At 41.5% G+C, this 14933-nt stretch overlaps 1 protein-coding gene across 3 annotated transcripts in view; it reads left to right on the top strand.

The window, feature by feature from the left end:
• Positions 1–14933, top strand: part of atrnl1a (attractin-like 1a) — a 439798-nt gene that overhangs the window by 99107 nt on the left and 325758 nt on the right. For 2 of the 3 annotated variants that reach the window (XM_049600221.1, XM_049600219.1), the window contains exons 11-14: positions 6599–6683; positions 7809–8020; positions 12534–12652; positions 14797–14913. In XM_049600221.1, coding sequence (XP_049456178.1) covers positions 6599–6683; positions 7809–8020; positions 12534–12652; positions 14797–14913 — 533 coding nt within the window. The remainder of the gene's footprint in view (positions 1–6598; positions 6684–7808; positions 8021–12533; positions 12653–14796; positions 14914–14933) is intronic. The other variant, XM_049600220.1, reaches the window with a different exon arrangement.

The following is a 14933-nucleotide window of genomic DNA, read 5'->3' on the forward strand; positions in this document are numbered from 1 at the left end:
TCAGGGTGGTTGTTGGGATGTGTGTGCCCAGTGCGGCCAGGAGATGAGATCAAAAGTCAGTGACACTGCTATCCTTTTTTTTTTTTTTTTTTTTGTTAAGATGTAAAAGTTTAAAGCTGTGGGTGGAGGTGTGAGGTCAGGCGTGGGGGGCTTTTCAAACTTTCAACAAAGCTTTCAATCCACATGAACAAATCAGAAGCTGAACACTGACACTGTCACTAAACTCTCTTGAGGTCAAACCATCTGTAAATGCACTGAAACAACAGAGGATACACATGAGAGTGCATCCAGTTTTCAAATAAATTTTGAGGGATGTTATGTTTAGCCAACACACGCATGTGGCTAGGTTTAGGACAAAAGAACAGGGTTTGGCTTTACAATCTTACGGGATGCAGACACCGGCCTCCTGGATGAAAGTAGGTGGTTGTTGGACCCATCCACCACCCTTCCCACCTGCCCTACTTGGACTCCTGCTGTCTTAACTTTAGTTGTTGTCCCACAGTGTTTCCACCTGCCAGTTGCTGTCACAGAATAACCGCAATGGGGCATTTTACAGACAGTCTATAGTCCAAATTTGGTCACTTCTGGCTTTGAAAAACCAAGATGGCGATGGCCAAAATGCTGAACTTGAGGCTCAAAACAGAGTCCACAAACCAGTGGGTGAGGTCAGGGTAGCTACATCCATTATTGTATACAGTCTATGCTTCACACCTTTACTTTCTGCCCATCACTATTCCCAATGTTGGCGCTTAGTTTTGCCACTGAGCAGAAGTCTAGTGCAGCATAGTCTTTATATACAGACTCTACATTTAGTGAATGTAGAGTCTGTAGGCAAACCCTGGAGATCTTGCCTCCGGAAGAAGAAGAAGGTTTCCGGTTGTAGGCTGTTTGTAGTCCGCGTGATATCAACCAGTCACATTTGAGCCGGCTGCAGTTGTTGCCAGGTTAAACGGTCCGCGCGGTGAACTAACGAGGCGGAACATAATTGGTGTCACTGCAAACTCTGAATCCATCGCAATGGTTCAGCATATTTACTTATATATAAACGGAAGTCGGAAACGGAAATTCGCCTCCTCCACCCAAATCAAACTGGAATGCCAGAAAATCAGGTGTCTGCCCCCAGAGGCTGTATCGCCGTCTGCCAGAAGTCAGTGCAACAGAACTCACCAATATGAGTGCAGTGCCCAGGGATAATCTATCAATCTATCTACCTGTATACCTGTATACGTAAACATGAATTTAACCCTTATTTAACCAGACAAACCTCTTCAGATTAGATTAAAGAAGGAAAACACCTTCATTACTGGAAGAAATGAAATATACAATAAGTATATCAATAAGTTTGTTTTCTTTAGTGTATAATCACCTAAAGATAAGAATTGTTGTGTTTCTGTTACCTTAGAATGAGTCATTTATCTGTACATACAGAGAAGGTCCTCATCTATGGTGATCGCTATGTTGCACGCCATGTTCCTACAGTAGCCCAGAATGGACAAACCAAACACTGGCATTGGATAGGGCCGCCTGTGTTTTCCCTTCAGCCACAAAATTAGCTGCACTTTAATGCCAAGAATGTTGGAGAATCACAGAATTCACAATGTGAAACTACTGGTCCATTTGTCTTAGTGAGGAAGACACCTCTGTAGATAATTCAGCTCCTGGTGAAAGCCTCCTGAACAATGAACGCTGAAAGAATTCTAATAGGGAGAAGTTTCAGCTATTACAAGCCACAGTCCTCCTCGATATCTGCCACTTAATGCCCCTAAATCTTACACACTGGACCTTTAACAGTGTGTTAGTTTGTTTACTGTGTATATAATAATAATGTAAATAATAAAAATCAAACTCTATAGAGGATTAACAGTGAGCTGCCTTACCTCCACAGATAAGACAACTGGGACTGTTAAGGAACAGGCCACAGTTCTTTAACTTCCCAGCTCTATTGAAACTTATTTTAGTGTGTGTCAAGTGCCGGAGGTGAAACATATTTCACACACCACGTGCTTCAGATGGAATTTAATTGTCACACAGCAGCACACCTAAGCAGAGGTGAGACTTTGATACAGGGCCTCGCATGTTGAATGAAAGTAGAGCTGACACAACAGCAGTGTTAATGCAAGATGTAGAAATAGATTCCACAAGGGTATCACAGATTTAAATCTCCAGACTGACTCCAAAATGTCAAATGTTAATAACTGCAGCAGCTGCCTCGCATATTGTTTGGCAGGAGCTGTAGCCTCTTACCTATCAACTTTACAACCTTTTTATACCATCTAACATTTGTTATTGTTACAGCGCTCAGCTTCTGATGCCAGGTTGTGTTCAGAACATTTTGTTCTATGAATGAAAAACTAAAAGATTTACTTCTGACTTTTAAGCATAGAGAGTTTTGCTACCTGAGCCATGTCTCTCAGGCAGCACGCTCTGGTGTGTGCTAGAAATGTCAACCTTCAAAAATCGAATTAAGCTTCCTCAGTTGGCGCTGATCATTGGCATTGGACTTACACTCACCAGCCACTTTATTACATACATCTGTTAGACTGCTTGTTTTTGCTAATAGCCATTCAGCCAGTTTTGTGGCAGCAACTTGATATATTTAGTCATGTAGACATGGTGAAGATGAGCTGCTGAAGTTCAAACAGAGCATCAGAATGGGGAAGAAAGGTGATTTAAGTGACTTTGAACGTGGCATGGTTGTTGGAGTATTTCAGAAACTGCTGATCTACTGGGATTTTCAGCACAACCATCTCTAGGGTTTACAGAGGATGGTCCCAAAAAGAGCAAATATCCAGTGAGCCAAAATGCCTTGTTTGTGCCAGAGGTCAGAGGAGAATGGCCAGACTGGTTCAAGATGATAGAAAGGCAACAGGAAGTCAAATAAGCACTGGTTCCAACCAAGGTGTGCAGAAGAGCATCTCTGAAGCAACAACACCTTGTCCAACCTTGAAGCAGATGGGCTACAGCAGCAGAAGACCACACCAGGTGCCACTCCTGTCAGCTAACAACAGGAAACTGAGGCTACAATTCACACGGGTTTTCTCACCAAAACTGGACAATAGAAGATTGGAAAAACCACATTCAGATGGAAGCATGGATCCATCCTGCCTTGTATCAACGCTTCAGGCTGCTGCTGCTGGTGGTGTAATGGTGTGGGGGAGATTTTCTTAGTACCAACTGAGCATGGTTTAAACACCACAGCCTACCTGAGTATTGTTGCTGAGCGTGTCCATCCCTTTATGACCACAGTGTACCCATCTTCTGATGGACTCAAACAGGGGGAAACCAAATTATGTGGAATCACCCACCCCTAATACTGTTGGCTCTGCATGTATTAAGATAGGCAAGTCCTGACATGCCAGTTACATTCATGCAAATATCAGTGCTCGTGATCATAGGAGGCTATTACCCATAGAATTCGGTAGAGTGTGGACCCTGTGTGACGTCTCACTCCAAAGTCATCGACAGCCAGCGGGTGTTCAGTAACTTTGGTATCAGACACCAATGAAAAAAGCCGTCCTTTGGCGCAGGCATGATCAGCGGCCGGTTATTTTTTAACAGCATCCAGTGGCATCAGGGGGAAGCATGGCAGGACAACAATGGAAGTTAAGGCAGCAGATATATGAGTAGTGGTTTGTTGTTGAAGGAAAAAAGGTATCAATTTGTGGTGTTGTATCGACGTAGTGCTTTTATTTTGAAAGAGACTGTATGCAAACTGTACATTTCCTGTGAAAACAGAAGTGTATTTTGAAAACAGACAATGCATGTAACAGGCTGAAGTTGACGCGGTGTCCCAGAACGTCAACAACCAACACACCCAGGGTACCTTGGACGTAGTATGTGGACATGGAGAGTCCATGACAAAATGTGAACGTGTGACGAGGTGAACTAAGTTTCAAAATATAAAACTATTCCTTTAACAGTTCTCACGACAATATGGAAGGTATCTACAATGTCTTTAACAACAACAAAGAATAAACATGTCATTATAGAAGGAACACAGGCTCAGGTCTCAGCTCCGCTTGATTGTATCAGCGTCACCCTAGTTGGTATGTTAATATGACTGACCTTTAACCTCTGCTGGTGATGAGCTCATTGCTCTTGGTGCTGATTAGAACGACCCCCCCACCTCTTCCCATCCTCTCACCGTGTCCTCTGCCGCATCCCTCGCTCTTAAACAAGCGCTCCCAATTAGCACACCACTTAACGAGGTCGTTAGCAACCTGGCGTCCCCGAGTCCCTGACTCTACCGGCACTGCGTTTACATTCAGGGAAGGCTCATCTGGCTAAATGGCACATTTACACTAACTCACCGCAGACTCACACACACTCACAGTCATTTCCATATGAATATAATGGGAGCACGTCGGGGTCATTAAAACATCAGAGAGTTGTAAAACCCAAATAGTAAAATACACAGAACTGATAGCTTCAATGATAACCAGACAGAGAGAGGGGAACTTTATGATGATATTTGGTGGTGTGAAGTGTTTTATGAAGTCATCTCCCAGATTATTGTCCCTATCTTCTCTGTAGCACCGTAATTTAATGTGAAAAGGTTAGCATAATGAGTTCTTATTCCTCGGGATGAAATGAAAGGAGGGGGTTGAATTGTGGGTCACCCTGCTCAGTTCTTTCTCCTCACAAGCAGCAACATATCTGCTCCTTATTCCAAAAATATAAGAGATTTAGAAATGATGTGTTACTCAATATGAGACGTACAACTGCGCCAAAATAAGACAAAATAATATCAAATAGCATCGTTTAGGCCAGACCATTTTTTTTCGATAGAGCATTAGAATTCAATGCTAGCACACAGCAAATATACTTCTTATCAAAACTTAAATCAGCATTAAAAATACTGTATTTTATTTTCTAAACTAACCGTATATTCTGCCAGTTTAGAACCCAATTATGTTCCAAACAAACACACACAGAAAAATATTGTAATGGTGGATTTCCACTCTTAATGCACTCATGAATCAGTCACACAAAGTAAAAGAATACTTTATTGTGTTATTTTTTCTGTCCATTCCAATGGATGAAGAATCTTAACGCAGACACCACCTAGTGGTAAAGAACGACAAGAAGTAGTCTCAACTGACTTTTTTTTTCAACAAAAAAACACCCAAGAGTTTATTATTTTCCATGAAAATTGAACTTCTATCAGAAAATAAAGTGATGCTTTGCAACACACAGCATATATATTTCCTATTGTATTTGTCATCACTACTTAAAATATCCTTAATTTATGAAGTATCTCAAGAAAACAGTGCGTTTAAAACAACCTGAGATGAATACTCTGTCGACATAAATAAAATAAGATGTATTAAAAGCTGAGTGTATCATTAGAGAATCAAATCAGTACTGTATTTCCGTGTTTAAACTGTATATCTCTATTTATTTTCAGTTGACTTTCAGATCCCCCATTCATTTCAATAGACGGATATTTTAAAAAAAAAAACCTTTGAAAAAATCCTGAGTAAAAGTTATAGATCTTTATGTGATTTTTTCGACATGTATAAGTAATATAACATCTCGTGTGTACTTTAAACACAGGTGAAACACAGATTTTGCACTCTAACAATATATTCAATAGATCAAAATGTACCATGCTTTTCCTCCTGGCCTCACAGTCAACCACGCTTGTTGAAAAAGGGGGGCGTGGCTTTACTGCAGTCCACTTAAAATGATGTGGAACACTTTGATTGGCTCATAGACATCCCATCAAACAAATCTGTGCATTTAGGTTGAGCAGGTAGGCGTGGTACGCTTTGAAGCTAGTTTTCGTAGTAGCCAAACAGTGGTACTGTATTTCTGGGGTCTTTCATATGATGCCATTGGGATCAAAAAAAGACTTTTCCATAGACCTACATTGGGAAAGAGATGTCTTCAGTGTCACTACCCCCCAGAAATCACTAGTTCCACTATCAAGGTATAAACATAAAGTTCGATAACATTTGGAAAGTCTAAAAGACCTGCAAGATTAAATAATTTTATTCAAGTTAGCAGAGCGCTCAACCAGAAGTCAGTTGCTTGGCTGGCAAAAGTTGGCTGCTCAGCTGAACTCAGTAAGTCTCGTGTGCCTGTTCTGAAGTGGCGCTAGTCATCCGGGTAATTTTCTACTGTGGACGTAGAATGATTTTGGCTTCAAGCGCCACTGAGCAACTGTCATAGGAGTGAACGGCGCCCTGCTGCTGATGCTGTATCCAGGTCTCTTCGTACATCCATGAGGTGGAGTCAGATGTTATCAAAGATCTAGACATCCTAAAAAAGTTATATCCATTGGAATGGATGAAGGACCTGGACGGGTAAAAAGATGGATGATGAGTCCTGGTATACTTTTTGCATTATTGCTTACAGAATAAATAGATGTTCAAGTTGCGCAAGCGCCCGCGCGTGCAGCCCGTTGCAGTCGCTCCTGCTTGTTTTCTTTCCTCTCTTGCCTCTCTTGCAAGGAGCACCTGTAACATAAATAATTTCCTCTCTCTGTCTGGTTGTTTCTTCTTGACTTGACCTTTTGCAGTTTCTCATTTCAGTCACACTGATGTGAATATATTGTATTTAAGCCACTTGTGTCTGTGTGTGTGCTTCTCTCCAGCCTGTGACGAATGGACCGTCCTCCCCAGACCAGGCCTGCACCGGGACACCAACCGCTTCGGACATTCTGCCGTAGTTAGCAATGGGTGAGCTCCATCCTTATTCTCCCAAACTCCATCTGCAAATTCCTTTTTTAATCATCACTCATCTCTGTAAAATATCTGGTACGCTACATGTCTGAATTTGTCGGAGATTTATTGCTTTGCATAAGAACACTTCAGCAGAGTGTACCTGCCATCGCTGATGTTTAAATCTGTGTAAATCTGCTACATAATCCACTAAACTACTCAATTATATATATGCAAATAAAACAATTCACTGTGCATTATTCCTGCATATTTTTACATTTCCTTGATGTCTTCCCGCTGTGTCCTCTAAGTTTTGGAAGCACTGAGAGTCTCGGTTGATGTTCCTCCCTGCTTTTCCCTTTCAGGTTGCGGTTTTGATGTGTCGATTGTTTATGGATTGATCTCTTCATCCCAATGTTATATTTAGTTTCAGTTTACACTTCTCTTGTCACTTCTTCCTCTGCTGACGTCTCTGAAGCTCTCAGTGTAGAAACTTGGGCTGCGTCTCTGCCACATCACCTCCTGTCTGTACGGGGATGTTTCTCTCGCTTTACTTTCTCAGTAACTTTCTTTATACCTTCTATGTATTGATACAGTATATATAGGCTCTATATATTTCTTTCTCATGTCGAGGGCTCTATTTCTACCTCTCCCATATTTGAGTGTTTCTCTGTATCTTTCTGGCTTCATTCACACAGAAAAGTTGGTCAATAATATTCTTCTATACTGGTGCTGTGGTTTCTACAAGAATTGTAATGTGGGTTTTGAATCGCTGGATTGTCGGCCTAGAACTTCTGTGAGACTGTTTTTGACTGTTTCCTGCAGTTGTTTTTTTTGACTGCAGATGATCTGACGTCACAAAGGTTTCTTGGATAATTAAATTTTTTGATAAGCACCTCTGATGAACACCGGATCCTTCGAATCAAAGAGTAAAGCCCAGTTGAGACCAATGATTCTCGATTCATTCATAAAGTTCAGCTCTGTCTTTGAAAGGATCTCAACACCTCCTCATCTGTCTTCATCACTGCAGTCATTCCTTGTCTCTTGAAGACTCATTGTATCTTTTGCTTTGTTGCTTCCGTCCATAGCTACAGTACAGGTGTCTGTTGTGATTCCTTGTAATTCTCTCCATCTCTCCTGCAGCTCCATGTACATCTTTGGAGGATTCTCGGGCCTCCTTCTGAACGACGTGTTGGCCTACACCCCTCCATCCTGCCAGGCCTTTTCTACCCCAGCTTCCTGTGCTGCTGCTGGACCAGGCGTTCGCTGCCATTGGGTCAAAAATGGATGTGTCCCCTGGGAGCCGAAAGCAGCCGAGAACATTTTTCCTGCTCCTTTTTGCCCTGCGCGACCTAGTAAGTTACACTGAGGTCCTGTCTGCACAGCTGATTCTCTAAAGGAACAGTGTGTAAGATTTAGGTGGATTTTGTGGCATCTAGCAGAGAGGATAGGTGAGATAGTGGTGAGGATTCCTAAGAGTGTTCATTGCTCTGGAGGTTTTTACCAGGGATGCACGATAATATCGGCATGTCATCAGTATCAGCCAATATTGGCTTTATATGAACTATTGGAATCGGCCAACATGCTGACAGTATCGGAGCAAGCCAAAATATCCGCAGGGGTCTCTTCCTCTCCAAAAGAAATGGACACTCTGATTTAAACCGTTAAAATTAATTTTTAATTTCTCTTAGCTATTTGGGATCAGTGGGACCTGATGAGTATAAAAAACTAAACATTTTTTACAATAATTAAGTCCCAATGTCCTCAGACGAGACGATAATGAAGTCCAAAAGTCCTCAAACGAGTACTTCCTAATTAAAAGTGTCTTAGCTAGTCACCGTTGCTAAAATTGGTCAATCTTGTTGCCGTATCAAACTACAAACATTATTAATCATACATAAAGAAGTCTGAACCATAAAATGTGATCAAGTTTTGGACTTTGTCCACATTTGTGTCGGGACTGACTTGGCAGAGATGGCTGCCATCTTGCTTTTACACGGGTTAGCGTATTGTGCTCTTACGACCACTAGATGGCACAAAAAGTGTCCACGAACGAGGACAGCAGGTCTAAGATAGTAAAATGAAGTATCAGGTCAAGTAAACGCCATTCTCGGAACCCACCGGCTGTATTCGGCGTCTGACTTCCGGCAGACGGCGATACAGCCTCTGGGGGCAGACTCCTGATTTTTTGGCATTCCGATTTGATTTGGGTGGAGGAGGCGAATTTCCGTTTCCGACTTCTGTTTATATATCAGTAAATATGCTGAACCATTGCGATGGATTCAGAGTTTGCATTGATGCCAATTACGTTCCGCCTCGTTAGTTCACCGCATGGGCCGTTTAACCTGGCAACAACTGCAGCCGGCTCAACCGTGATTGGTCAATATCACGCGGACTACAAACAGTCTAGCACCGGAAACCAGAGCTCTTCCGCTCTTCTTCCGGAGGCAGTATCTCCGGGGTTTGCCTACAGACTCTACATTCACTAAGTGTAGAGTCTGTATATAGAGACTAAGTAAACCCAAAGTGAGACGTCGTCATATGTCGTCATACGTGGGCATGGACCTTCTCCCTATGTAGATATGAACGACTGATTCTAAGAAAATGAAAACACTTTTTTCAGTGGATTATACATTAAAGAAAACATACTTATTATGTTATATTCTATTTCTGCCAGTCTATCCCTGTGAATCTGACACACTGGACCTTTAACATTTTGCCTTTTTTGTCCAGGCATATTTCCCCTGTCATGTCAACATCTTCTCCCTGAAATGTACAGCACAATCCAGCATAAGTGCTGCTCCCCAAAGGCCACTTTTTTCATGAGAATAATAATTATTCTGAAGGATTTGGCTTCTGAAGTTTGTTTGCATGCCGTAATTATGGGAACAGAAGGTCAATGCTGCAACAATTACCTCATTTTGAAATAATTAGGTTCAGTCCAAACCCTCCTTCCCCTCCCCCCCATCTGTCTCTGCCAGATTTAGATGCTGTAGCTTTCCCAGGTATTCTGCTTCAGGCAACTCACTGCAGGTTTAAATTAAAAGCAATCACGCTCTTGGTGGTACTGTCAGTTTTAAATATAGGACATAATGGATTGACTGCTTTAAAGGACCACACCAGTGTTTATTCATGTGTAAGTCTGTTTGCCACAAATCATCTAAGCTTTACATTCATTCACAGTGGTCACAGGATCACAGTGGTCACAGGATCACTGTAAGATAATGAAGTGCAGATGCTTCAAATGAATCCAGAGTTAAACTATCTACCTTATATAACCTTTACTTAACTAGGAAGTTACATTGAGATTAAAAACTCCTGCAAATGAAACCTGTCAGGCCAAGACAGAGTCATATAGCAGCAAATACAAACAGAGCAACAACATCAGTTCACTACAGTGACAATAGGTATGTCAAAATACAGTTCATTAACATGGTGGCAATATTTAATCTAGAGTTTGTTTGTTAAACGAAGTGGCTGCAACTGTTCATGATCACTTCCTTTGTTCTTAGTTTAAAATACGTAAAGAGACATGGGTCTTGAGTTCAAGCTTGGCCTGCAGTCTGTTCAGGACCAGGGGCCGTAGTAGAACAGACTTGTTTTGCCAGCGGCCCTGAGCTGATAAAAGACAATTTAAACTGAAGCCATTTGCGTGACCTAAGATCAGGGGAAGGCAACCTACGGCTCTTTAGCCCTTCTCCAGCAGCCCTCTGTGGCTTTGACAAATAATTATATGGAAATGAATAACATTAAGATCGTTGTTGTAGACCTAAAGTGATTCTTACATTTTCCGATTGTATAAATCTGTAGCATATATACTGAAAAAAACATTTTTTTTAACATCTTGCCACCTATATGCGTCATACATCTGGAGGCCTGGAGCCTTTTTCTAAAATTTGCAGAATCCAGACTGTGTCATTTGCATACAAATGGTACTTGTAGATTGGAACTTATCACAGGTATTATTAATTTAAACTAAAACAACAATGGTCTCACAACCGATCCTTGTGGGACACCCTTAACCACAGCGACTTTGTCTGACATGACATTGTGACCATGTTTAAGAATCTTCAATACAAACGTAAAATCTGTCCTTCTGTATGGCTGTGAAACCTGGAAAACCACCAAATCAATCACTGATAAACTGCAAGTATTTATCAACAACTGTCTCAGATACATACTGAGGATTTGGTGGCCCAACAAGATATCAAATGTAGAACTGTGGAGATGCATGAATCAGGAGCAAATCCACAACAAAATCAAATCCAGAAAGTGGGGATGGATCGGCCATACACTTAAGAAGGATCCGAGAAATATAGCAAGACAAGCTCTGGACTATAATCCTCAAGGCAAGAGGAAGCCGGGGAGACCAAAATCCAACTGGAGGCGGTCCACGCTTGATGAACTGACCAAGACGGGGACCTCCTGGCAAGAAGTGAAGACCATCGTGCAGAAGAGAGTGAGGTGGAGATCCATGGTGGACGCCCTATGCTCCCAAGGGGGCCAAGAGGATTAAGTCAAGTCAAGTCATTAATTTAAACTAAAACAACAAGGGTCTCAAAACCGATCCTTGTGGGACACCCTTCACCATAGCGACTTTGTCTGACATAACATTGCGACCATGTTTAAGAATCTGTGTACGGCTAGTCAGATAACTGTGGAACCACTTTGCAGCTCTGCATCAAATGCCAGCACACAACAAGGTGTTAATGAGCGGTGGATAGTCTTGGTACTGAAAGCTTCTGTAAGGTCTATAAACATGTGAGGTTATTGTTTATAGCCTCTTTGATATCATCAGTGACTTTCAAAGTGGTGGCTACAGTGCTATGTCCCAATCTGAAGCTTGGATTTTATGTCATTTAAACACCACACACAAAATCTGTGACAAAATGTACCTAGAAATAACACAAGAGTCTGCTTCTAGAGTCCCATGATTTATGGAAATAAATGTTAACCAATGGCTGACTGGAACAGCAGAAAAATACAAATATAATATGATACAAATTGTACAAAAATAGTTGATAAATTGCTGTCAAAAACATGAAAAGGAGATTTTTGTTTAAGGAACTAAAGAAACAAACCAGGCATGGTAGAAGTCTGACTGATTCACACGTCCCAGATCAGTGTTCAGCCTGTGCTGTAATCTCACATGCATATTTATTCTACAAACGACAGCACAGCATGTATGAATGAGCAGACTGGAATAAAGCTGCATAATTACATAACTGCCAAAATATATTTTAATCACATCTAAACATTGTGATTACATGCTCGTTTACACTTCATGAAGACATTACTGGCTTGCACATGGCCGCCACATGAGTGTGTAGTGCAACTTCCTGACATACACCAGATATTTTGAGAATCATACCAGATGGACATTCCAGTGCTTTTTCTGACTGATGCAAACTGACTGAGACTTTTTACTCCTGTGCTCAACACTTGTTAGAACATTATAAACGTTTATGCCGATTATGATTAGCAGCGATTGATCGGCGCACTTCTAATCAGATAATTTATTCCCAGCAGATGCATAAATCTCTTCTAATACAGCAAGAAGTGAGAACTCACCTCACCTGAAAGGTAGAATTAAAGATTAGACACTTTACTGTGACAGCTGCAAACGGAGGAGCGTTAAGTGGAGACAGTCTAGAGTAATCACACATTATATATTTCTCTGATATGCAGTATTAAAATAACATGTCTGATTACATTGACAGGTTAAATTCCTCATGCGCCTGCTCCATGCACTCAGTTAGCATTTCTCCCTTTAATAATCTTTCTGTGGTTCACTCCTCAGCCTCTGACGAGGGAAAAACATGACTACATTTGTGTTCATGGTTGTGTGTGTGTTGTGCCCTCCTGCAGACAGTACAGACGAGCAGTGTTTCCGGTTCTCAGACTGTGCGAGCTGCACCGCCAACACACGGGGCTGCCAGTGGTGCGAGGACAGGAAGTGTATATCTGCATCCAGTAACTGCACTGTGGTGAGTCCTCACTGGGTGTCTGTGAAACAAACACTTTTAGTGGCCCCTGAGCCTGCAGTGTTCATTAGACTAGGGATGCACTATAATATCGGTACGTCATTGGTATCTGCAGATATTTACGATACTGGAATTACCTAACATGCTTTTTCTGTCTTTGCACAATGAATGAATATTATGTACATTGGACAGTATTGTATTTCATGTGTCCATCTGCTGGTGGGCCGTCACGATAAGAGTATGCATGTATATGATGTTAAATAATTCCACTACAGAAGAGACTTCACGAAAAAAGGTGGGGAAAAAGTGGATATATCAATTTAGGTATCACTTATTGGCCAAATAATGCAGGATTTATACTTCTGCCTCGAATTGTCACCGTACCTACAGCGTAGGCTCTTTGTTGACCCTAGAGCCCAAACCGAGCCAAACTTGCACCTCACCAGAAATGTAACTACACGTTGCGGCGATATAGACCCGTCTGTTTTTGTGAAGTGAAACCATTTCCTTCAGTGGAAAGGAAGCCTTTATTTACTTTAATTTCACGGATAAGAAACAATAAATTGTGAAGACAATAAAGCCTCCACACACTGTATGTGATTTATCCTGGCTTCATATGAGCAGAGGAAATCTCTGATCGTCGCTAGGCTAATTTATACAATATAAAATGCCATAGGCTTGTGCTAATAACGTTAGCATGTTGTATTTGTGGGGAAAATGTGTCCAGATAAAGACAAGTGTTTATCTGTGAATGCTGCGAGTTATAGTGAAGCTGATTTGTGTACTTGAGTTTGAAATTGTCTCTATTAAGCCATGTTTAATGTGTTTAATGTGTGTTTTGGGTGTGTTTTGAATCAACTAAACTTTACAGCACTTCATAGAAACCCTGACGCTGATTAGTGTTTTGTTTATGTTATGTAAAGGCATTTCAGATATCGGCAAAAAAATCCAGTATTTTGCGTCCCTACTTTAGACTAAAGATGGACGGCATGTCTCCATTTCTGCTAATACGGAGGGGGTGGGCTTTTTGACCTATACTGCAGCCAGTATACTGTGCTGAAAAAGTTGCTGGAAAAATGACGGGTTAATTCCAAACACGCAATTTTGTGCTTAAAAAGGTGCCGGAAATACAGCGATAGGTCCCCAGAAACACCTACATTTAGTGCCTAAGAAGGTGATGAAAAACAACAATGTGTTGCTTCAAAACACCAATGTTTGGTGCCTAAAAATTTGCTTGAAGAACAGCGACGTGTCAGGGCAAAACACCCACATTCGGTGCCTAAAATGTTGCTTGAAAAAGGGCGACGTGTCAGGAAAAAAACACACACATTTGGTGCCTAAAATGTTGCTTGAAAAGGGGCGATGTGTCAGGACAAAACACCAACATTTGGTGCCTAAAATGTTGCTTGAAAAGGGGCGATGTGTCAGGACAAAATACCCACATTTGGTGCCTAAAAAGTTGTTGGAAAAACAGTGACAGGTTAATTCAAAACATCCAAATTTTGTGCCAAAAAAAAAAAAAAATGCTGGAAAAACAGCAACTGGTTGCTTCAGCACACCCACATATGGTGCCTAAAAAGTTGCTTGAAAACAGCGATGTGTCAGGACAAAACACCAACATTTGGTGCCATCAAAGTTGACTTTTCCAGACAGCCACCAGGGGGAGATTTAGATGTTTGGGCTTCACTTTTTGGGAGCTGTCATGTCAGACTGTGGATGGAACCAATAATGTGCTAATGACCTTGGTCATCTTAAAACCCAGCCAGTAGTACGATGAAGTTTGTTCTGAAGGTGGTGCTTGAGGGAAGGTCGTAAGGTCAAAGGGATGCATAGCCTATAGGTTAATCATATGCTTCCTCTAAAGCATGTTAAAACTTGAAATTCAAAATGTAATGTGTTTTTAGATGTGATTAAGGTGTGTATGATTTGTATTTATACCTTTAGCTCAATGAGTTCTGTACTTGTGCTCATTTCCTTTTTTCTCTGTCTCTTTCTCTTTTTTTTTACTCCCAACCTGCTTTCTCCGTCTATCTTTGTATGTGCATGTTGCTTTGTCTTTCTGTGTGGGCTTGGCTGGATTTAAATATGGATCTGTGTATGAATCTGTGTGTGTGTGTGTGTGTGTGTGTGTGTGTGTGTGTGTGTAGCTGACTCTGGAGCTGGCCCAGCAGCATGGCGGCGCTCTGTCTCTGTCTCGCCCACCAACCATGTTGTCTGAACATCAGCTGAGCTTGTGGAAGCATGGAGCCAGAAGGAGGGGACATGTGTGTATTACTTGACACTT

Source organism: Epinephelus fuscoguttatus, linkage group LG16 (genome assembly GCF_011397635.1).
Source record: "Epinephelus fuscoguttatus linkage group LG16, E.fuscoguttatus.final_Chr_v1".
In the NCBI taxonomy this organism is placed as follows: domain Eukaryota; kingdom Metazoa; phylum Chordata; class Actinopteri; order Perciformes; family Serranidae; genus Epinephelus; species Epinephelus fuscoguttatus.